Below are 24,034 nucleotides of genomic sequence, written 5' to 3'. Positions count from 1 at the left end.
CGAAATGAACTGAAATCTCCCCCGATTTCTTTTATTCCACAGTTTGCTAAAAAATAAAAGGAAAAAAAAAATATTTTTAGTGGATCCATGAACATTCCGTCATGTTAGAATTTTTGCTGCTAAGGTTTGAGATGAATTGATTGGAAGAGGCCCATCACCAGGAGCGCTGTCATTTCAGCGGGGTTAGCGGTACTGTGGATTTGGACAGCCAGCCAGAGAGGAGCGAACGTCAGTGCTTTATAGAAGCCTGATCAGCCTGGATGTTTTGTACTTGTTACCTGTTCCCTGTTTATATACACATACATATATAAAAAGAAAACATGAAACCTACTGCAAGTTTTGAAACTGCTTGGCTTTTCAGCAACTAACTAAAACAGACAAAAAAAAAGTATGACTGAGCACATGTATTAAGACAGTTTATTTAGCTTTAGGAGTCTTGTAACCCGTTTCAGTTTTAGACTCGTGGGAGTACAGTTGATATTGGATTTGTGTTTGCAGAACCTGTCCTAAGCGTACCAGTAGTTGTTCACCATTGTCTTCAGAACTTGAATTATATATATTTTTTTAGTGTGGTTCTGGCCGCTCGCCAGATTTTTAGAGTATTTATTCTAGCAGATGCTCTTGTGTAAATGAGTCTCACCCAGTCCTTCCCACAGGTCTCTGTATGTAAGAGTCTGGTGCCCCAGGCTTGGGTAAGCCGTACGTTAGGGGAGTCTTAACACTGTCTTAACATCCCTGGATGGCTTGCGAATGAGTCCAAAAAAAAACAAAAAACTACAACAAAATGGCGCTTGTTTTTCTACCTGGTAAATGTGTCGAAGTGTGGATCCGGTGGGTTTTTGTTTAAGTGTCCTTTGTATTGCCTTGGCAGAGGTGACACGGTGAGTGTGGCGGTGCCTGATGATGCGTTTGTGAGTAACAGTGTAAGTGACTGGTGAATAAACCACTACACGTTCACTTAAACGCGCCGTGCTTTCTTCCTTCTGGGGCATGCCCTCTGCTGTTCTTAATTTTGGGTCTGTGGTGTTTCTGTCAAAGCCTTTTTTACCCCACCACTCCCAACCCCTCAGAAACGGCATGTCTCACAGTGCAGATTTCAGGACCTCGTCCTCTTTTTTTTTTTTAGCAAGGTCAGCATTTCTGGAACTAGCATTACGGCTGCCACTAGAGGGAGCCATTGCTAAATTTAGTCTTTTTTTTTTCTTGTCTCAGGCATATTGCTGCCAGTCTTGTTCTGTTTATCTTCATTTTCTGTCTTATTTTCTCTTACAATTAAAAGGTGAGTCGCATTTCACTGTCCAAATCTGGTTTGTATAATGGCAATGGGATTTGCATGATTTGATTGGTTAAGTGGATTTTGACAGCTGTTTAGATTCATGATTGGCTGGTAAATTAAGTTTAGGGGAGGAGCCCACATCCACAGCAGCCCTTGGAGGATGAGATTCATATTCATTCATACTAATGATGCAAAAAATAAAATAAAAAACACAGTGAGGAGACAAGCATTGAGTGTTTTTATCTGGTAATCTGTATTTTCATAAAGTACAGAAAAGGGACAGTATGGACTGAACATGCACACCGACGACGACGTCTTTTCTTCTTCTGCTCGATATAAAAAGTGGCTCTTAAAGCGCGAGGAAGAGTCTGCGCGCCACAAAACAGACTCCTTTACAAAGAGAAAAACAAAATGGCTTCCTAGTCCATTCTGAACACAGGCTTCTGTGTATGCGCATGGGAGTAGCAGTAATAAAAAAGGAACGAGGACTGAAAATGTTTAAAAAGAGGTTCTTAAACGATGCGCAGGTGTCCGTCTGGAGGAGGGAGCCCAAGGTGTTGTTAAAGCGGTCATAACAGCTTCTACATCTCTTAAATTCAGACCAGACCTGGGTCAAATACTGTTCTACTCCTTTGCTGATCTTGTCTGGTGTATTGGAACCAATGAAATACTCTCAAAAAGTGCAAACACCCGCCTTCTGGTCATATTGGCAGGCTCAATTACACCAGGCAAGATCAATAGAGCACAGAAAAGTATTTGAATCCAAAACAAATACGCATTTGACCCAGGTCTGATTCAGACGTAACGCTGTTGTGCTGCTGGGAATACATCACAGACACGGTAACGCTGCACTGCTTGTTTGCTTTGCTCGAGAGCTGCCTAGTCTTAGTCTTAGTATGCCCTTATTTACAGCGTAGCCGCAGATTACCCAGCATCCCTCTGCGGGAGGAGGAGATCGCTTGGGTATTGAGAGGAAAGAGGCCCGCACGGTGTGTGACACAGCCCAGAAAAAAGAGCGCCATCATCACCACCCACCTGTGGATGGCGCTGCAGGGTGCCGCTGTGTGTTTAACTGTGCTATGGTGACTTGTTCATAGTTTTGAAGATTTGATCCTTTCTTATGGGGTGCTACGTTAAATAAACTGGGGGGGGGGGGGGGGTTTGGAAGCTTAGAGGAGGGGGGGGGGTCTGTTGCCATGGGAAACATTGTCCATTCTGCCCCCGTCCTCCAGTGTTCGACGGTAATCGTTGCCAAAAACGAGACATTTTCACAGAATTTAACCCTCTGGATTACGGCATACCAGCACATACCTGCGATGGAGGTGGAGGTACGTGCGTCAGGGTGGGACACCAGTGACTGGTGAAACTAGTAGCTGGTGGGGAGGACCTCCCTGTTCACTTCCCTATAAGGCTGAAAGCTCCACAGGTGAGGAGGAGTTGTAATACAGGTGCTAAGGTAGTCCAGGCCAAGTGATGCCTTTTTCTATATACAAACAAATAAATACAGAGAGTTTTTTTGGGGTAGGCTGGTCTTAGCGTTTGTTTGCATGTTGCATGTCCCATAATCTGCATTTGGAGCCTGTTTACTCATTAGACAAAAAATAAAATAAAATAAAACTACAACCAGCATAATACCATTATTACCAATAATAACATTCACGGTGCGATGGAGCCACTGAGCTCCACAGGAAGTCCACAGTTTGATCAGCAGGAACCGGCCAATCAGCCGCAGCGGAAGCCGGCGGGCTCTGGCGGCGTGTTTTTGACCGTAGGCGACGCGGCGCGCGCGTCCTCAGCGAAGCTCGGGCCGGAGACGCTCAGAAGACGAGAGGACGCGGTAAGCTGGAACCTGGGTGAGCGGAGACGGACGCCGTGGCGACGGACGCCGTGGCGACGGACGGTGCGTTGAGGCGCTCGCTGGCGATTTGGCGGTTGGTTTGTTAGTTTTTTTTTTTTACAGCAACACGGTGAATAAGTGCACAGCTACATCCCTCCTACAGTAAGTGTGAACGCGACTAACACACAGCAACCCGTTCCTTTAGACGTCAGCGCTGCCGGTGGGGCACACGGAAAGGCGCGTTATTGGAGCACAGAAAGGCCACAGCACACATGGACCCCCTCGAGTCTGACCCCTGACCCCCACCCCCCCCCCGCACCCCAACACTGGAACGCTTGTAACGCACGCCTACAAGGGTAAAAATCAGCAGGAACAGTCTGTACATCCCTTTGTTTTAAAAAACTGCAAGGTACGGAGAGAAAGGGCGAGTCTTTGTTCGATGCCGAGGAGGAGCGGCAGCTCGGCGTCAGAGAGCTATTTACAGGAAAAGTGGGGTCAAAGTTCAGCCTGTCAGTGCTGTCAGTCCCACGTCAAGTGGAAAAACCTCCATAAATAATAATTCATTATTATTTTTTTTAAAGAGCGGCTGGGGGTGGGGGGTTTCGGAGAGAACTGCCGTCCAGAGTCCGTTACCTGTTACCTGGGAAACTGCCTCGTGCCCGCTGTTCCTCGCTGAGCAGTAGGTGGGAAGGAAGGAAGAGGCACTTTTTGATTGGCTGGTTTTTCTTTCCGAAGACGTCCCTTTTTCTCTGGCTATGTTCTTTCCTCGTTTTTTTTTTCTCCTTTTTTTTCCTTTTTTTTTTTGGTTCTCTGCCTTGACACTAGGTGGTGGTGTTGTGTAGGTGGCCCGATGCAGTAGGCACTTGGTAGAGTGTTTCTGAGGCAGTGGATCTCGTTGCTATGTCATCAGAATGGGCCTTTGTCTCACTTCCAGTATGTCTGGAGGGGAGGGGGGAGAGAGAGCAAGGGCAGCAGTCAGAGAGGGCAGTTTAACCCTTTCAAGTAGGGGAGTAGGTTTTTTGGAATGTTTGTTTCAAAATTGTAAGTAAGTGTTCTAGAACTCCATTGTTTTATATTACCAGTGATTGTTACATCAGCATTAGAATGTTCACCTAGGAACATTCTAATCACATATCTGTGATCTCACACCTTAAAGGTTTAAAGGCCCACAGCATGCATGTAGTGGCTGGCCTTTACATTTAAAATATAATGAATTTATAGAATGCATAAATTGGGGGGGGGGGGGTCTCTCACCCGTGGTGATCCGGTGCAGGGGCAGTGTGACGTAGGTGAGATGGGAGTACAGCAGGAAGTAGTCCTCCGTGCGGTTCAGCTTCAGCCAGGAGCCCACCAGGGAGCGGCCCGTCCCAGACAGGGAGCGCGAGCGCAGGTTAGTGGCGTTGTGCAGGTCTGTGAGTCAGAGGGGCAGAGTCACAACTCACACACACCCGAGAAACTCACACACACACACACACACCTGAGAAACACACACACACACACACACACACACACACACACACACACCGAGAAACTCTCACACACACACACACACTCACACACACACACACTCACACACACACACACCTGAGATACTCACACACACACACACACACTCACACACACCTGAGATACTCACACACACCTGAGATACTCACACACACACACACACACACACTCACAAACACCTGAGATACTCACACACACCTGAGATACTCACACACACTCACACACACCCGAGAAACTCACACACACACCTGAGAAACTCACACACACACACACACACACACACACTCACACACACCTGAGAAACTCACACACACACACACACACTCACACACCTGAGAAACTCACACTCACTCTCACACACACACACACACACTCACACACACCTGAGAAACTCACACACACACACACACTCACACACACCTGAGAAATTCACACACACACACACACTCACACACACACACACACCTGAGAAACTCACACACACACACACACACACACACTCACTCTCACACACACCTGAGAAACTCACACACACACTCACACACACCTGAGAAACTCACACACACACACACCTGAGAAACTCACACACACACACACACACACACTCACACACCTGAGAAACTCACACACCTGAGTTACTCTCACTCACACACACACACGCACACGCACACACACACCTGAGAAACTCACACACACCTGTGACGAGTGTGAAATGTGTGAAATTGCCCTTGATTTCCACCCATGGCTTCTCATTCTGCTGACGGAGCTACTTGATCAGCATCTAATCCACTTTTTATATTCCTTCAGAAAAGTATAAATCCGCAGAATCCCCAGGGTATTTTAATGAGCCTGCGCAAAGCCTTTTACCACCCTGATGCAAATGAGGAATCAATAATGAATGTTCAATGCTTCATTCTGCGCTGTTCTATCATAAAACATACGTAATCTTTTATCAATATAAACAAAAAATACACCGCACAAAATAACAGCAGTCGAATCCTCCCACCCTCTTTCAAATCTATCAGTAAAAATCCTGAAATTCCAGGAACATTATTTTATTTCATTTTTTAAATTTTAAGTTACATTGATTTAATTATTTGCTAGCTATTATTTGCCTTCGGATAAACCTTTTTAAATCAGGCATTTAGCTTGGCCAGCCGTTTCAGCTAACACGATCTACCCTTTTTTAATACCCTGACGCATTACTGAATCTAAATCAGCTCGCTCATATGTTAGCGTGTACTGGAGATATTTAAATATATTTAAATTCAGAATATTTAAAGCGTACGTGAGAACGCTGACATGTGGCAGTGCTGTGTCCCACACAAAAGCTCCTTTAAAAAGGTGAAAGCGGAGCGCTTTAAAAATAGATGATTCATGATTCAAGGCTTGATTCGTCACCTGTGAAAATGTCTCCTTGCTCTTTGCAGCCTGATGTGAATTATTCTCTCTCTTTTTTTGGCTGGATTTTTATATATAATCAACATGATATACGGACTTATAAAAAATTCCATTAGTCTAACAGATCATTTATGTACAAATGTTCTGAGATGACAGTTTTCAAAGAAAGACCGTACACATTCAGGACCCCAGGCTCACGTACAAAAAAAATACAAAAACTACACTTCACATAAGGCTTTGCTGCAGGTGTGTCTGTATCTAACTCAACGTGTCTGCAGCACAGTAATGTGATATTGTAAGTAATGTTCTGTGTCACAGCCAGCGTGCTAATTAGACATTACACATGAGCTGCCAATCCTGACCGGGAGACTGCAGTCCTGAGCTTTGTCTCCAGATGCTGTTGCACCAGCACACAGGATCTCTATGTACAACTCGGGGGAAGTATCAACAAGCCTCTATCTCGGTTCCGCTATTTAATCCCATTGTGTTCCCTATCCATCTCCTGATTGGTCAAGGAAGGTCACGTGGGTTTTCACATCTTGCGAGCGGCATCTCCATGACAGCACGTTATAAACCGTAAACTGCATAAGGCAAGTTCGGGTTGTTGGGCGCAGTGGGTGCGGGTGTAGGTGTAGGTGTGGGACGGGGAGTCAGGAGGTAGGCAGTGGGTGGAACGGGGTACAGCAGAGGCGGCTTGGATCTGGCAGCCCCCCCCCCCCCCCCCCCCGTGCGCGAGCCTCCTCACCTCCGCCGTCCTCCTCCCTGAAGAACTCCTCGCTGTCGTTGGCCGAGTGGGACTTCTTCATCTCGGCCATGTGGTTCCGCGGCACCTTCCTGCGCAGCGACGGGGAGAAGAAGGAGGGGCGGTTCCTCTCCGGCGTGGGCGGGGTGCTGAAGGAGGTCACCTGATTGGCCAGCGACAGGACCCAGGGTTAGGGGGGGGGTCAGGGGGTGCAGGCTGTTCCTCCCTCACAATAAGGAGTGAAGGAGAAAAGGCGGAAAATGACCAACGCCGCGCTGGAGGGCAGCAGACGAGGCGACGCTGGGCCCAAAATCTAAATTTAGAGCTGAGCCCAGACAATGTCAAAGCTTAGACACATTTAATCAAGCGCCAGGCGGAGAAACAGCAAACTGGCACCACATCAAAGGAGGGGCTGCAGCGGGTGGGCTCTGTCTGCCTGGAAGTACCGCGGACAGATGATAACCTGCATCTACATAATCTCCCAGTGCCTGCTGGGATACGGGGGGAGAGAGGGGGAGACAGGGAGAGAGTGCCCTTGTGTTTGTTTGTGTGTCTGAAGCAGGGTACACTATGGGCAGCTCTATTTACAAACTAAATCACTGCACAGCGATGCTTGAGATGTGAGTGCGATTCTGTTTGTACAGGTTCCTGTGTGTGCGTGTGTGCGTGTGTATGAGTGTGTGTGTGCGTGTGTGCGTGCGTGTGTGTGTGTGCTCACTCACCGCCATGTGCACAGGAGAGTCGGGGTCCTCCTCGGTGTTACAGGGCGAGGTGTCTCCTGTGGGCACCCTGCTGACCGCCATTTCTGCGTGGCCCTTCCCCTGGGGCCCCTTCATGCGCACAAACTCCATGTTGTTGTACTTGTAGAAACCGAAGGACATGCGCTGGGCCATCTTTGCCGCCACGCTTACCTGTAAACAGGTATTAAACACGTCTCTCAGCCAATCACATCATCACACTCACCTGCACACAGGTATTAAACCTGTCTCTCAGCCAATCACATCATCACACTCACCTGCACACAGGTATTAAACCTGTCTCTCAGCCAATCACATCACCACACACACCTGTACACAGGTATTACACCTGTCTCTCAGCCAATCACATCATCACACTCACCTGCACACAGGTATTAAACACGTGTCTCAGCCAATCACATCATCACACTCACCTGCACACAGGTATTAAACACGTCTCTCAGCCAATCACATCCATCCTTCTGCCACAGTCACCAGCACACAAGCATTCAGCATGATTTTCAAAGGGGAAGCTGAGCTTCAGGATGGGTTATGTACTCCGAACGTTCCAAGACATTCCTCCTTCGGCAGCCAATCAGCAGACAGCCTTCAGACCTCACCAGGAAGTCTATTTGCCCCCAGCTAATGCATTTGATTACTTGTTGTATGAAATTATATTACATTCATTTAGAAGAGGCTCAGTAAAAGACGTGCATTCATCTGATTTATATGAGACTTATCACACGAGTAAAGTGTTCATTTTGTAGTTCATTATGCTGTTCGTCAGGGGTTCTCCAAATGGCTTGGGGCCCCGACTGATTATTGTGTTTTTTGCTACAACCCCTGAATGGTAAGGAGCAGTAAAACTTTGGTTTTAATGTCCACCGAGGGAGGAGGGTTCTAGCTGCTGAAAGTGCGGACACCTGGTCTCAGAAATTAAGCCATCTGTGGAAAATTAAGAGCGGCAATTTTGGCAACGGGCCACACTTGTAATGTCTTAATGGGTTTCGGGAAAAATGATGCAAGAACTTATGGAAACACATGCTTTCAACGGCCTAGCTGACCAAGAAAATGGCTGCCACTAAATCAGCAGCACACACAGTTTATCCCTCCTGAACATTTTACTCCTTAACACTCCTCTCCGTGTTGCTGTAAATGTGACCATTAGAGTTTAACAGAAAGGAGGGAGAGGCTGGACGGCCGGTTCTCACCCGGTTGTCGTAGACCTTCTTCAGGGCCTCGTAGCGGATGGACCCCTGGAAGATGACCCCCTGGAAGGTGGTGCTCTTGTCGCTGGCCACCAGTTCCACACAGACCATCTCCCCCTCCCCCACCGTCATATCACTGAAGACCTGCCCAAACAGAGCAGACAACACTACTGCTATTGCCACAGTATCTAAACACGCTAGATATTACACCTTCTGCCAGTGCTATTACCACAGTATCTAAACACACTAGATATTACACCTTCTGCCAGTGCTATTACCACAGTATCTAAACACACTAGATGCTACACCTTCTGCCAGTGCTATTACCACAGAATCTAAACACACTAGATACGACACCTTCTGCCAGTGCTATTACCACAGAATCTAAACACGCTAGATGCTACACCTTCTGCCAGTGCTATTACCACAGAATCTAAACACACTAGATACGACACCTTCTGCCAAGTGCAGTAAGCTACTATCCCGACTGACTCATCTCTATTTCAATATCCTTGTTCCTGGTGCTCAGCTGTGGGACAGAATGTCCATTGTCACAGCAGAGTGCTTGGTCACACCCTATCAAGCGAGGTAGGTGCATCAAATTGAAATTCTTCTGCTTTATCAGTAAGCAGCAATGTAAAGAACACAGACACCATGCAGCTGGTTATCTGCTGAGTCTAAATGAATGCGTGACAGTACAATTGGAAAGCGTTCAGAATTCACTACATTCCAACACACACATTCTCTGCCTGTAGAAGTGTAAAGATATTGCACAGCATATCAGTTATTTACTAAATATACTTTACAATATGAATATTTTTTAAATAAAAACAAGATTTGCTTTCAAGCCTTCAAGTTGTAAGTTTCACAGTGGTAGAATGCAGCATGTGTCAGCACACATTCGGGTGCAGTTCTCCCAGCCTGCCCTGGAGTACTGAAGTACTCTGAATAAGGGCCTAACGGTGGGTGATGTTTAAGGGCTGCCCGGGTGAGTGTGGGTTTACGTCCCACAGCGGCTGCTAGCCTGGGCAGTACAGAAAGGCCAGGCGGGTTAGCGGGTGCCCGTGTGCTGGAGCAGGCGGGTCTCTGCGCGGGATAAGGGCTTCATATCAGCGGATAAACCGCGCGGAAGCCACCACTGCGTCCGTCAGCCTCCAGAGTGCATTAAACCGCCTTCCAATTGATTACCCATCACAGACAGAGCCGTTTGAGAAGTGACCAGTGTACACGTTGGGTAATTAAGACACTTGACCTGCTCCTGACTAAAAGTGTCACTTCATTGCGGGGGGGGGGGGGGGGGGTCAATCGACACTCCGTCCCAGGGGTCTCATTGGACGCCTACGCAGTCAGTCAGTCAGCACCGCGACCCTAGCTTATCATTGGACAGGATTGAATAAAGGGGAGGGGACGACGGTACCTCCTCGAAGTTGTCGATCATGAAGAAGATGTTGGGGTAGCTCATCTTGGACTCCTCGCCCTTGCTGTCCATGGGGTTTTTACTGGGGGAGGCGAACACTTGCTGTGAGGGAGAGGAAACAGTGGGGGGGTTAGGGCAATGGAACACTCCCCACCAGCGATGTCACGGGTTACCAAGGCAACCAAAAGGGCAGGAGCATGTCCATTAAGCCAGAGATCCTGAGTGATGCGAATAAGTGCACTGTGCTCTCTGTGTACAGGCATTTAAACACATGGGCCCGGTTTGTTACTCAGCAGACCAGCTGAAACAATGACTATCTTAAATAAAAAAAAATATATTTTCTTTCAAGTTTTTTTTTATTTTTAATTTTATTTTTACAACCGACCCCTTCTGCATACTGTAAGAAATATGCACCCGGTCATCAGCACAGTTCCGTGCACAGGCGTAGCACATCGGTCACGGCAAAAGGTCATCTGTAGAATAATGAATTCCGAATCAGTTCTAGTAAATGCGATCTGCTGACTGCTGGACTCCAAGCCAGCCAATTGGCACGTGACCTTTGGAAGGAGGGACTCCTAATTGGCTGATGCGAGTCCGACAGCTCTATGACGGGTTAGATCGGTTCCTGCACACATGAGATCTGTGGAACAGTGGGTTCAGCCTTCCTCAAGCAAGAAGAAAGAACGTGCCACATACTCCTAGAATAAATGTGCTTTTCTTTCCCCTGATGGTTTGCATGGTGAAGAATAAAGCTGAGAAAGGAGTGTGTGGTTGAAGCACCAGGGAAGGGAAAGCAGGGGCTACACTGGAGGAGTGTGCAGCCTGTGGATAACACACTGCAGGGGGTTTGTGTTCACCGCTTTCTGAGCCACTCACCTGGGACTTCTTCTTATGAATGTGGATGTCTCCTGCGTCTGAGCGCGTGCAGACCGCACATGTGACCACGTAGTCAAGCTGGAGAGAGAGAGAGAGGGAGAGGGAGAGTGAGAGAGAGAGAGAGAGGGGGATGGAGAGAGAGAGGGGGAGAGAGGGAGAGGGGGATGGAGAGAGGGGGAGAGAGGGAGAATTGAGATCTACAACAAGGGATGTTCTTTGTTGTTTTTTATTGTCATTGTGAAGCAATGGACAATGAAGGTTCTATCCTATTCTATTCAAAACCAAGCTTTATTGGCACAAATCAGAATTGACTAACACTAATCACATATCTCACGTCCTCAGACAGAACAACACTAAAAGGCAGTACGTGCAAATAGACACCTCCACACAGGAGGCCAGCCCCAGCTGTGCGGGGAGAGGGGGTCCCCACCTTCTGTAAAATGAGGTTCAGGTAGACGCTCTCCTCCCAGTCTATGTCGGGGTCCCCCAGGCCCGGCAGCTTCTTCGAGTCCCTCCTGTACACCTCCACCTCCACCTGCAGCACAGGAGACAGACGCAGCGCAATGAGAAAACACACAACTACACCGCACTCACAGAACACTCACAAACATTCACACAACTACACCGCACTCACAGAACACTCACAAACACACACAACTACACCGCACTCACAGAACACTCACAAACACACACAACTACACCGCACTCACAGAACAGAACACTCACAAACATTCACACACATGCACACTCACATGCACACACCATCCTCAGCAGCTCTGTACTGTGTGCTGGCAGAGCCTGCCCCCCCCCCCCCCCACGCTGCTGCTGCCCCCCCGGGTGTGAAGGGCTCTTTATGGTCATCCTTAAACAGTGATGGAGGGGGCGGGGCGAGGCACAGCGGCTCTTTGTCCCGAAGTGCGTATGGATCCCGACCGGGCCCATCCCGGCACTGCAGGGATGATGTCATCACCCCCCCCCCCCCCCCACTCTCCACCCAAAGCCTGACACCACGAGGACCTGGAGATGAGCTCTTTACCCTCCTCTTTGGTCTCAGTAAAAAAGCAGCGGTACACAGTGTTCGGTTCTGAGGGTACAACATGCACCACGCACATAAATGAGGCTGGTAACACCCGCTCTGGAATCACCTGATGATGGCGTAAGGCAGACAGTCTGCACATGACCAGAGGCCTGCAGGTTCAAATCCCTCCCCCTGTGTGACACAGCCATTACATCACAGCACTGAGTACGGAGCAGAACCTTAATGAGTGTAAAACACGGGGCCGTGTAAATGGTTTATTACACAAGCGGCCCGGCTCACGGGGGACCGCCGGGAGGGCGGGGAACACGCCGGGAGGGCGGGGAACGGGGAGCGTGAGCTTCGCACGCGGCCGCCGGAGCTGAGTGAATCATTAACAGCGGCGCAGCCTGACAGGAGCCGCGGCGGCGCTAACGGCCGGGGAGGAGGCCGAGCCGTAAATAAGGCCCCGCCGAGCGCCGTAAATCGGCTCGGCTCGGCTCGGCTCAGCTCGGCCCGGCCCGGCCCCATTCCGCCGCAGCGCCCCCAGTGTGCCCCGCGAGGGGTTGGGTGTTTCGGACGGCTGCGCCCCCAGACTGCTACAGCTGCGCAAAAACGACCCGAAGCGGCTCGTAGGGCCAGGGGGGGCGGCGAAGGTAACCACGGCGTGCGTTTGCTGTCATCTGTCGCAACGCCCACATCCCGCAAACACCCCCCCCCTCCCCTCGGCTTGCCAACTGACTCAAAACCCTCTCCCTTGTGAGGGTTTGGGGGGATTAAAACCCTCTCCCTTGTGGGGGCTTTGTTAGGCTTGGCGGTTTGTTAACTGCAGACCGTCCCGCTCGTCCCTCATGGTTTTATTACACGCGGCTGCAACCGGGCCGGGGCTGGAGGAGATGCTGCGTTGCCATGGCAACCAAGAGGGACAGCCCAACCCCTTACGGCTCGGAGAGGCTTTACCAATTAAAAGGGGGAGCGGGGGAGGTAAGGGGGTGGGGGGCCGGAGGGAAGGAGGGGGGAGGAGAGATGCCGCATATCTCTGCTCTGAATCAGAGGCGCATGGGTGTAGCTCCCTGCTCAGACTCCAGGTGCTGGCCCGCTGTCCCAGGACCCGCATCCTCACATGATAAAGGCTTCTCCTCCAGCGGCCCGCACCCCCCCTCCCCGGTCCCCACACACACGCGGGGAGTCGCCCGCGGAGAGGCAGGCTGCCCAGCGGGAGACAGACATGAGAAGAGGGCTCAGGAGCGGCGTTTCCGCCACCCTGCTGGTGTGATCTCATTTCACATTCTACCCCCCCCGCCCTCTAAAGAGAGAGAGGGGAAGAGATCTCGATCTCTGTGCTTCCTGTTTGGCTGCTGGTCGGGGCCCCTGTTCCCTGGCAGTGACCCCCTCTTTAACACACTGCCAGAAATACTTCAACCGTTTTGGACACCAGTTCCTTTTCAAACAAACTACCCAGCCACTTTCTCCAAGCATCCATTATTTAACGTGACACACACGTTATGTAATGGGGAAATTGCTCAGGGACCTGCAGTGGTGTTTTCTCACCAGTGTCTAAGGGGCTGACGTGTGTTTGAATGCGCGTGTGGCAGGCACTGAGCGCGTGCGGTGTGGCCCGCCGGGCCCAGAGCGGCTCTTTCTATGAAGCGCGGGGGGGCGGGGGGTTTGAGGGTATCTGTGACTGTGCCCTGCGACTGTGCCCTGTGACTGTGCCCTACGACTGTGCCCTGCGACTGTGCCCTGCGACTGTGCCCTGCGACTGTGCCCTGCTGTGCTGGCTGTGCTGTAGCACCCAGACCCGCAGCGAGAGAGAGAATGCCAGTGACATCAGCGGCATTAAAATGGCCGTGTCTCCAGAGCCAGGGGGGAGGATCGATGCGGTAACCTGATGGGAATCAGCTCGCCGCTAAATGTCAGCGCTGGTGAGACCGGAGCAGACAGTGATGGGAGTTCAAAGTTCAGAGGTCAGAGGTCACCGGAGCTGGAAAGCCCTCTCCCACGGCTAACGGCTGACCTAAGACCCCGCAGTCTGTTCACGTAGCACACCGATACCTGTCCTGGGACCTGTGTGACGCTGAGAGAGCAGCGCGCAGAGTCCCAGGCCCGAGCCTTTCTGCAAAGTCATGTGAATAAAGCATCAGACTCAGGCCATCGATCTGAGCCGCGCTCGATGGCCCGGCGCGTTTTCACGAGTCAGCACGTATTGACTTCAGCTCAGTGTAATCGCTGTGCCTCTGAGTGTGAACTGGAGCGCAAATATCAGCATCATCATAAAGCACGGCGCAGGCAGGAGTCACACGCGCTGTCCCCCCCCCCCCGAATCACAGGTGCGTCTCACAGGTGCGCCCAGTCAGAACCTGGCCATCGGAGCCCGTAGGCACAGGTTCTAATGCCAGCTTTAAGGCTGTCTCCTCAAACTCGAGTTAAAGTGTAACCTGCCACAGTTAAATATTTTCCTCCGTAAGAACTCAGAACATGAAGAACGTGTAAAACTAATGCGGCGCTGAACCCTGGACCTGCAGAGCCACAGACAGCGCAGGTGCTTGTTGTCACTCGGTGCCTAATTGACCAATTAAAGCTGTTCATTACACAGTTTGAGCTGGCAGCTGATTGTGTCGATGAAACCACAAGCGGCAGATCCTGTGGCTCTCCAGGACCAGGGTTACACACACCTGCTTTAACTGAAGCCAACATGGCAGCCATCTAGCTTCAGAGCGGGTCTGCTGGCCTGGGACTGCTCTACCCTTGTGCGGCTGTCCGTGGAGGTGAGTCCAGCGTGTTTTCTCGCTGATTGGGGCTGCATTTCAGCTCCGGTCACCTGACCTCAGCAGCCACCGCAGATCTACAGACACAGCGAAGGGAAAGGCCTCCACTGGCCGGACTGCCCATATGAATAACACACTGCATCGCAGAGGAGCAGCACACACCCAGGAGTCTGAGAGCAGCCATACATATTTAATGAGCCCGTGACAGACCGCCATTTTAATGCAGGAAATACCCACAATCACACACTAATAAACATCAGCCCTGCCCTCTGTCTGTGCCTGCTACTGGAGGACTTCACACTCCCCAGTGCAGAATACGGGAAAGAACACGGGCACGTTTCCAAAAATACGCTCTCCGTTCTGCGAGCGCCTCAGCTTGCTTACAAACCCGATCAGTTCCTGAATGACTAAGCAACGCCGTCCCGTCAGCCAATCAGCGCTCGAGCGCTGCGTGAGCAGGGCTGCAGACGGGGTGACAAGCGACCCGGCGGTGGAATCACGATGGAGCGATGTGACCGACGTGACGTGAGGAGAGGGCTGGGGTAACAGAACAGCGCACGCTATTTTAGGAAGCTGTGAAGGGCTAAGAGGTTTTCTGAGTCAGGGGCGACTGCTTCCCCATTTCTGCCGTAGAACAGCGGAAAAACACTGATACAGGCCCGCACATTAACTCCACAGCCAGTAAGTGCACAATCACAGTCCTCAGCTGTTCCAAATGAGAGGTTGACTCTGTCTGACCCAATAAACCAAGGCTTGTAAAGAAGACAGGCCAAATTCAAACATTTAAATACTGCCTGTAAACTTTAAAACAGTCCAGTAGGGCGCTGAGAACTGTCAAACTATTGCCAAACACTACTACTGTATTCTTTTGCTATGTAAAATGAAAAGGCCTGTTTCCAAATGAAAAGCCTTCTCAGCCAGACCATTCCTGCGCAATTCAATGACAAGTCAACAGAGAGGAGAGAAATTGCGACTGCAACGGGCACCATATGGAGCCGAACACCGGCAGCTCCTAGTAATTTCAACCTTATAATCTGATAGACAGTCCCACAGGGAGCCGCTGATTGGACAGAGTAATCCGATACGGGGAATAAACCCGCCAATGGCCTGTCAGTTCGTTGCTCGTTTTTCCTGGAGCAGGATGGGAACTGCAGTGCCCAGCGCCCCAGCGACACAGCGATCAGATTAGCACAATTAAAGTGTGCTGCCTCCCGCCGCTCTGCAAAGCAAGAGCCGCTATCCGCCATTCTGCAGGCAAGAGCCGCTATCCGCCATTCTGTAGGCAAGAGCCGCTATCCGCCGTTCTGCAGGCAAGAGCCGCTATCCGCCGTTCTGCAGGCAAGAGCCGCTATCCGCCATTCTGTAGGCAAGACCCGCTATCCGCCATTCTGCAGGCAAGAGCCGCTATCCGCCGTTCTGCAGGCAAGAGCCGCTATCCGCCGTTCTGCAGGCAAGAGCCGCTATCCGCCATTCTGTAGGCAAGACCCGCTATCCGCCATTCTGTAGGCAAGACCCGCTATCCGCCATTCTGCAAAGCAAGAGCCGCTATCCGCCGTTCTGCAGGCAAGAGCCGCTATCCGCCGTTCTGCAGGCAAGACCCGCTATCCGCCGTTCTGTAGGCAAGAGCCGCTATCCGCCATTCTGTAGGCAAGAGCCGCTATCCGCCGTTCTGCAGGCAAGAGCCGCTATCCGCCATTCTGTAGGCAAGACCCGCTATCCGCCGTTCTGCAGGCAAGAGCCGCTATCCGCCGTTCTGCAGGCAAGACCCGCTATCCGCCGTTCTGCAGGCAAGACCCGCTATCCGCCGTTCTGCAGGCAAGAGCCGCTATCCCCCATTCTGTAGGCAAGAGCCGCTATCCGCCATTCTGTAGGCAAGACCCGCTATTGGGTAACAAGTCAGGGAGGAGTTATGAGCTGGAGATCAGCGCTGCAAAAATGAAAAGCATGCAGGTGCAGCTTCAGACTGCAGAGACTTCTGAGAGTGTGATCGATGCCTCATGCCTTCTCTCACTCGCTCAGACGTGTGCGTACAATCACATCCCCAGGGCGTGTGACCAGTTGCCCAATTCCTTAACCCCCTCTCGCCTCCTGGGTCAGACGCCGGTCACACGCCACGGTCACGCATCTCATCTCTGACGCAGCAGCGGAAACCGCGGCTCCTAAACCTGGAGCGCCGCCAAGTTTCGGGTTCTGCCTGTGGGACTTCCTAAATCACAGCGTTGACATTCTAAACCCAACTGCCAACTTCGGAATGCTGGGGTGAGTCCCATCCCAGAGCTGGCGGTTCAGGACGTGAGCCGCGATCCAGATCATTTACGGGACTGACGAAGGAGGAGCTGACCGACACCCTGGTGCAGGCAGCCGTGAAATACGCTGGAAAAGCGTTCTGTAAACAGAGGAGGAACTGAAACTGCGTCCTGAAAGTGAAAGGGTGTCATGGCAAGGGTGCTGGTCCTGCTGGTCCTTCTGTTACAGGAAGCCTCACATCAGCTTCTACCGAGTCTCACTGCCTGGCTACTATCCAAACCACCCCCCCCCCCCGAACCACCATCCCCTAACCCCCCCCCCCAACCCCCCCACCAGTCAGAGCTGCCGAGATTAATGACAAATAACAACTGCAGTTTTAATCTACTATTCCTCAATATTTCTGCTGTTTCACTGGAACCAAAAAACTCCCCTGACAGCGAGGGTTCCAGACAAATCCATTTGACCCAATAACACACAAACGTCCATTTTATGGACCTCGCTGTTAACACTTTACACAAGGGAGGCGGAAAACAAACGTGATCAATGTGGCAGTGACACAGAATTACAGCGTATTAAACCAGGGCAATTCAGCCCAATATAAAAACGGTGCCTGCATGCGCTGAATTTAAACTGAGGAGAGGGTACTGTGGGCTGTTGAGCCAGGGTGCGGAGCCGTGCATAGTCAGAGAGTGCTACAGCCACAGTGGGGAACCACATGGAATACCATGGGGGGGGGCGTAAATGCCCCAGTTTGGGTACCTGTGCACTGCGCCACTCTGAGACTCAACGGCTGCAACTGGTGCAGTCCGGTAGCCTTGACAACAGTGACATGGCCAGGTGTTCTTAGCACTGTGACTCACAGCCAAACTCCGCCCCCTCGCAGCATCCCCCCCCCCCCCCCCCCGGTTACACACTTCCTGTGAGGGCGGGGCTCTCACCTTCTTGCCCTCGGTGTTGTCAGCGCTGACGTAGGACAGCTTCCTGCGCACGTAGAACAGCATGTCGTCCTGCCGGGGGGCCCACTTCTCCATGAAGTAGGTGGAGAACATCCAGGTCCAGAACACGATCCGGTCGTCCTTGAAGCACCCTGCACTCGACCAAGGGGAAAGGGAGAGGAGAGAGAGGAGAGAGAGGAGAGGGAGGAGAGAGAGGAGAGAGAGGAGAGGGAGGAGAGAGAGGAGAGAGAGGAGAGGGAGGAGAGTGAGGAGAGAGAGGAGAGAGAGGAGAGGGAGGACAGGGAGGAGAGGGAGGAGAGGGAGGACAGGGAGGAGAGGGAGGAGAGGGAGGAGAGGGAGGAGAGGGAGGAGAGGGAGGAGAGGGAGGAGAGGGAGGAGACGGACAGCACGTTCAGGATCAGATCGGACGTTTCAAAAGCCCAAATCCTGCCAGCTACCTCACCTGTCTGTCTGAACTGCAACAGATTTATATCTAATTCCCACATCACCAACTGAGTTCACCAATCTTATCCACTCTATTTAATTTAATTTCATTTTTTTAAACATTCAGTGGATTTATGCGTCCTGTTCATCCAATGGCCTGGGGCTAACAGAGCTAACAGAACATAAAACGAGGGGAACGAGGGGGTGTAGAGAGACAGGACTGTTTCCTGTTCCTGTTCCGCTCTTTCTCAGCTGGGATTTCTCTGTCACTCATCTGCAAGTCAACCCTCTCTCATCGGCTACCTGGTTGCTAGGCGATGCTGTTGCCATGCGCCCGGCGCCTGTAGCACTGCACTCCTGGGGGGGGGGGGGGGGCTGTGGACAGCGGTGGAAGCATCTCTCTCTCTCTCTCTCTCTCTCTCTCGCTCTCTCTCTCTCAATTCAGTTCAATTGAATTTGCTTTATTGGCATGACAAAACCCCACATATTGCGTTGCCGAAGTGTACAATAATAAAAACATCCAACGCTGAACAATACACATACATCAAAGACGAGAAACAAATGAACAGTAAAGAGGGGAGGCCATGTTTGCTGACGTCAGCCCTCTCTAAAAAGGGTTATATTTTATTTTTTTTAATATAGAGAGCGAGAGAGAGGTTTTACATTTTTAAATAGTTTTCCAAATCTATATATCAATATTCCACTGCATATCAAGCTTTTGCATATCAAGCCCTGTTTGAAACCCAGGCTTTGGATATAAAAGCATGTCATTTGTAAGCACAGGCGCTGCAGTTTAGCCATGATGTCTGTTCTGGACGCATATTCACTTCTGTTTGGCAGTCCGCAAATTGGTGGCCATGTTAATTAGATGGGAAACCAGCCTCCAAATGTCCAATATCAAATGCTACCAATATCAAATGTAGCAGGTAGCGTACAAACTCTGTTGCTTCCAGTATAAAAAAAACACATTTAAATCTTTTGGCTGAAGAGAACGGGTTTAAGAACATTCTTTTCTTTGGTCCTTCATACGTAACAGAACTGCTAGAATTAGAAATAGAATTTGATTGCACGAGGTCTCCAAGTGTTAAGTGGCCTTATGTAACCACCCTCTCTCCACAAAGGAACCCATTCATTCAGTCCTGCACTTCAGAATTCAACCACAATCAAGTCACTTTATTACACACTCGAACAGTGGCGAGCCTTAAACCCCAATCACCATAAAGAACAATACCAACGCATTACACTGTGTGTGCGAGTGCGTGTGAGTGTGTGGGTGTGTGTGAGTGTGAGTGTGAGTGTGTGTGTGTGTGTGTGTGTGTGTGTGTGTGTGTGTTTGTGAGTGCGAGTGCGAGTGTGTGCGCGCGTATGTGTGTTAGTGTGAGAGTGCAAGAGTGTGTATGTGTGTGTGTGTGTGTGATTTTATTTGAACACTCACTGGTAACTCCTGGAGCTTGCCATGTAGGCATCAGAACAAATGATCATCTCAGACAGGCAGTTTGTGAAGAAAGACATCAAATTCCAAACACAGTTCTTCTGGCTTGCACATCCCATTGTAAGGACAGGAGGAAAAAACGTTAATCTGTCATTTTCCATCAGCTGAACTTTTCCTTTTCCTGTTCAGACACGCAGCTGCAGCGCCGGTGTTTTTCGCTCGGTGAAAACGGCGAGTGTTCCCCCGCCCCCCGCCCCCCCGTCCCAAACGCGGCGGCGTGGCGACACAGCGGAACTCCAGCGCACGGCCGAATCGCTCGGGGCTACAGCGAGCGCAGAGAGCGCCCGCGGGCGAATCAAACGAGCGCACGAGGGTGAGCCTGGGAAAGCGCATCACAGCTAGAGACTGGATGAGACGCCTCCCTCTCCTTCTCAGCACTGTGTGGACCCCCCCCACCCCCCCACCGCCACCCCCACCCCCCACCCCCCAGCCTGACCACATCCAGTACAGGCCCTGGCCTCATTCACAGAGATTACATCAGGAACATTCAGAACAGACTGCACTCCACACAGTGCTGCACCACAAACGTTACGACATCCCAATTACTGCTTACGTGACCATTTGCCATTAACTTACATTCAGGATCCCGGCCACACAATGAAAGTGGACCGTTTGAAATTTCAACCCTAATTTGGCACAAATAATAATGCTAATTAGCTGCTCAAAGTGATCTCTAGCTGCTGAATGAGGAGTGCTTTGTTAGGGTTGGAGTGAAAACCTACATGATGGTAGCTCTCCAGGAACAGGGCTGGGCAGCCCTGCTCTAGCTGTTGAGTGATGTGTGCTTTGTTAGGATTGGAATGTAAACCTACAGGATGGTAACTTACCAGGAACAGGGTTTGGCAGCCCTGTTCTAGACCAATCAATCAGGCCCCAGTGCGTACACTAGTGTCAATGGGGCTCATTATCAGTAGGGGTCTACACAGTGGGGCCACATAGTACCGGATTACTAGATTACTTATTTTTTGTAAAGATCACCTCTCCCAGCAAGACCAACAAACACCAGACCAAAACAGTTCAATCCCTTAACAAAATCCGCAGGGTAGTTTCCAAGGCAACGGGTGAGTGACATTTGATGCGGAAAGGCTGATTGAAACCTGGTTTAATGGAATCTGAGAATCACGCTGGAATCTCCTCCTGGCAATAAAGGCAGGAGAAGCATCGTGAGCAGAGGGGAGAAGCCAAGGCACTGCCCCTCCACGCTGCTGCTCCCTGACTGAGAGCAATGGGTAAGCATGTGCGCTAACGCTAGCACAGCCAATAAACAATCATGATACTACACACATCATTATGGCACAGCCAATAAACGACCTTGATACTACACATATCATTATGGCACAGCCAATATATAACCATTATACTACACTGTACACTGTACACAGTCAATGTAAGACCACACCACTGCATATATCATTATGGCACAGCCAATATAAGGCCATTACACTACACTGGCCAAGGCCATGTATGCTGCAACCACAGATAATCAATACCAGAGTCGTCTATAGGACCATTATTTCCACATCGACGTGCAGAACTGTCAGAAACAGATATTTCAGTTCCGCCCGCTTGGCAAAGGAACACTTTTTAGTCTTTTAAACGTTAATTTGAAAGCACTGTTCCGCGATTCCCAAGCCTTTAAAATGCCTGCACAGGCGCCTGAAAGCACAGCGGTGCCCATTAGCCTCAATCATCCACAAAAAACCAGTAAATTTCAAACTGATCTACGAGCGCGTTCTGGAACACAGGAACTCCGCAGGCCTCTACAGTGGGTCATACCTGGCTGATACTCCGCTGTCATGGTAACGTTCTCTGTGACAGCATAAACGCTATGAGACCGATGTGTCCAATCAGGGCAGGCCATGCACTCTGGCCATCGTACAGCTACACACTCACTCAAGCAGGGCTTTTCTTAAGGCTGGCTATTATCAATTATTCTAGCCATTAGTCTTTAAAAAAAAAAGTTTATGTCAGAGCCGTTTTCAGCTATACTCCTATTTATAATAATATAAGTCTGGAAACAAGACGACCCTCAAAAAGGTTGAGGCTATTAATAATTAGCCATTCTGGAAGACAGAGTTCCGGTTTTAGAAGCTCATGAATATTAATATATTAATCAGCAGAAATGCCATCACTAGTCTGAGACAGATTTTTCATCACTATGGATGAGTACATGCTTTTTTTGGGTGGTGCGTGGGGGGGGGGGGGGAGGAGGAGGGGACAGTGATTCAAGACCAAAACACGTTCCAGTCCAACCTTCTCATGAATAAGTGGAATAGCGTAGTATGCCGGAACTTTCCGGACCCTGCAGGGAGGAATGAAGGCGCAGGATAACAGGATAACTCCTGGTTCAGCCTCTCTGACTAAATGCGGAGTGACCGTTGGGCTCGCCCTGCTCACAGAACCGGCGAATCAGAGGCCACGGGGCCACAAGGCCAAGCGGTGAGAGCCAATCCCATTTCCTTCCCCGTCGCAGTTCCTCTCACAGACCTGTTTACCGTGGTTGGCCACTTCTGTGTTGCAGTGTTCTCCGGCCTGTAAAATCGACACGGCCACAGGCTAGTAAAGTACCAGAGTTTATACGTGCAGTAAACACAACGCAGCAGCAATGGCTCTGATGCTGCTCGATAAAAAAAAATAATTAGAGAAATAAACAAAAGCACCGATGGCTGTTAAGGACAGAGTACGGTTTCCAGACAGAGCCGTCAACAGCGTCTCCCCCTGGGGGAGAAAATAAGGTCCCGAACAGCGATCGAATGACTGCCACACAGCCATAAAATACTGGAGAGGCCAGTCAGACTGCAGCCAGTGGAGAACTGAGACTCAGCTCAGGACACTGAGACCAACGCAGCCAGCCAGAGCAGCGCTTCCCAGTGCAGGCATGCTCAGCCGGGACCCCCGAGTCCAGCCCTGACCAGGCCACTTCAATTCCACCCAACTTTATTTATACAGCGCTATGCAGAGACACTGCCACAAAACCCCCCACCACTAAAAAAAAAAAACTACAAATGAGGGGAAAAATTACTCCCCAGAGTGGGAAGAAAAGGCAAGAAAAAAGTCCATGCTGGAAATAATCTTGGAGGTACTTACCTAAGGGGGGGAGAGGAGGCGGTGGGTGTATCCTCCACTGGCCAGCCCAGTGTCAGTAGCCAAAGTTAGGCCAATGGGTGTTAGGGAGGCAATGGGGAACAAGTGACAAACCTGGCAACCCCTCAGATGGTCATGCTTCTGTTAAGTGCAGGAAAGATTCACAACAGCGGGGGGTTTCCTGACCTCACACCGGATCAGCACCTCCTCCAGTCAAATGAACCGAGGGTGTTACAGTGCAGCAGCGAGACAACATGTACCAATGAGCACTCCAAATGAGGAGATATACATTACAAACAAGGACAAAACAAAACGGACAGAAACAGACACGCTTACTGAGACAGAATGGCTTACAAAAAAAGGATTGTAGTCACGAACCGAAAAACAAAAGGGAAATACTGCAGAAAGAGCGCAGAGCTGCAGAGCCACTTAACCGGGGGGTAATAAATTTGGGCCTTTATCCTGTCCCATTGGCTCATTTGCACCACAGTCTAATGTAACCTGCCTAGTTACCCAGCCACCCAAGGGCGCTGATAAACCGTCCATTAGACCGATATCGCTTTACGCAGCGCGAGTTCTGTCAAAAACGACTCCGGCACCAATTAGCAGGGAATCAAAGCGCATTTCTGCTTTCCAAAAGCCCAAGATGCATTAAAATAAACACAACGCGTCGCACGCTGAGATCTCTGTTGTTCCGGAGATAACTCTGCTTGTGGAAAACACAACTCTCGACAGCGTCAGCTCCCGAAACGCAAAACTGCCGATTCTGAACCGTGACGAGGCACTTAGTCATGCGCATTTAAACACAAATGCAAAGCACAGCTGTCAGCCAATCAGAAGTGAGCCTTAATCCAAGCCTGGGCACAAATAAGAATCTAAGCTGACATTTTATATCCGTACAGCTCGGCGCAGCCCAACAAATATTCACAAAATATGGAGTGGAATCATAAACTGCGGAGAGGAAATAAGCACTATAATGTGCTCACTGCCTTGTTGGCTTTTATGACATCGCTCTGCGACACGTCGCCACCGACAGCGTTTGTGCAGAG

At 50.4% G+C, this 24,034-nt stretch overlaps 1 protein-coding gene across 1 annotated transcript in view; it reads right to left on the bottom strand.

Annotated features, from left to right (window-relative positions):
* Nucleotides 1-1,495: 1,495 nt before the first annotated feature.
* The window catches only part of kiaa0930 (KIAA0930 ortholog), a 30,227-nt gene continuing 7,688 nt past the window's right edge, over nt 1,496-24,034 (bottom strand). Inside the window, exons 2-10 of the mRNA XM_035401748.1 lie at nt 17,969-18,117; nt 11,431-11,535; nt 11,001-11,078; nt 10,125-10,226; nt 8,711-8,851; nt 7,485-7,673; nt 6,766-6,925; nt 4,368-4,523; nt 1,496-4,052 (exon numbers count right to left, since the gene is read on the bottom strand). Of these exons, the coding sequence (XP_035257639.1) occupies nt 4,012-4,052; nt 4,368-4,523; nt 6,766-6,925; nt 7,485-7,673; nt 8,711-8,851; nt 10,125-10,226; nt 11,001-11,078; nt 11,431-11,535; nt 17,969-18,117 (1,121 nt within the window). The 3' untranslated portion in view covers nt 1,496-4,011. The remainder of the gene's footprint in view (nt 4,053-4,367; nt 4,524-6,765; nt 6,926-7,484; nt 7,674-8,710; nt 8,852-10,124; nt 10,227-11,000; nt 11,079-11,430; nt 11,536-17,968; nt 18,118-24,034) is intronic.

The sequence above is a fragment of the Anguilla anguilla genome, chromosome 19 (genome assembly GCF_013347855.1).
Source record: "Anguilla anguilla isolate fAngAng1 chromosome 19, fAngAng1.pri, whole genome shotgun sequence".
NCBI classification, from domain to species: Eukaryota; Metazoa; Chordata; class Actinopteri; order Anguilliformes; family Anguillidae; genus Anguilla; species Anguilla anguilla.
The sequence above is the reverse complement of the archived record's forward strand: the minus strand, read 5'-3'. Positions and strand labels throughout refer to the sequence as shown.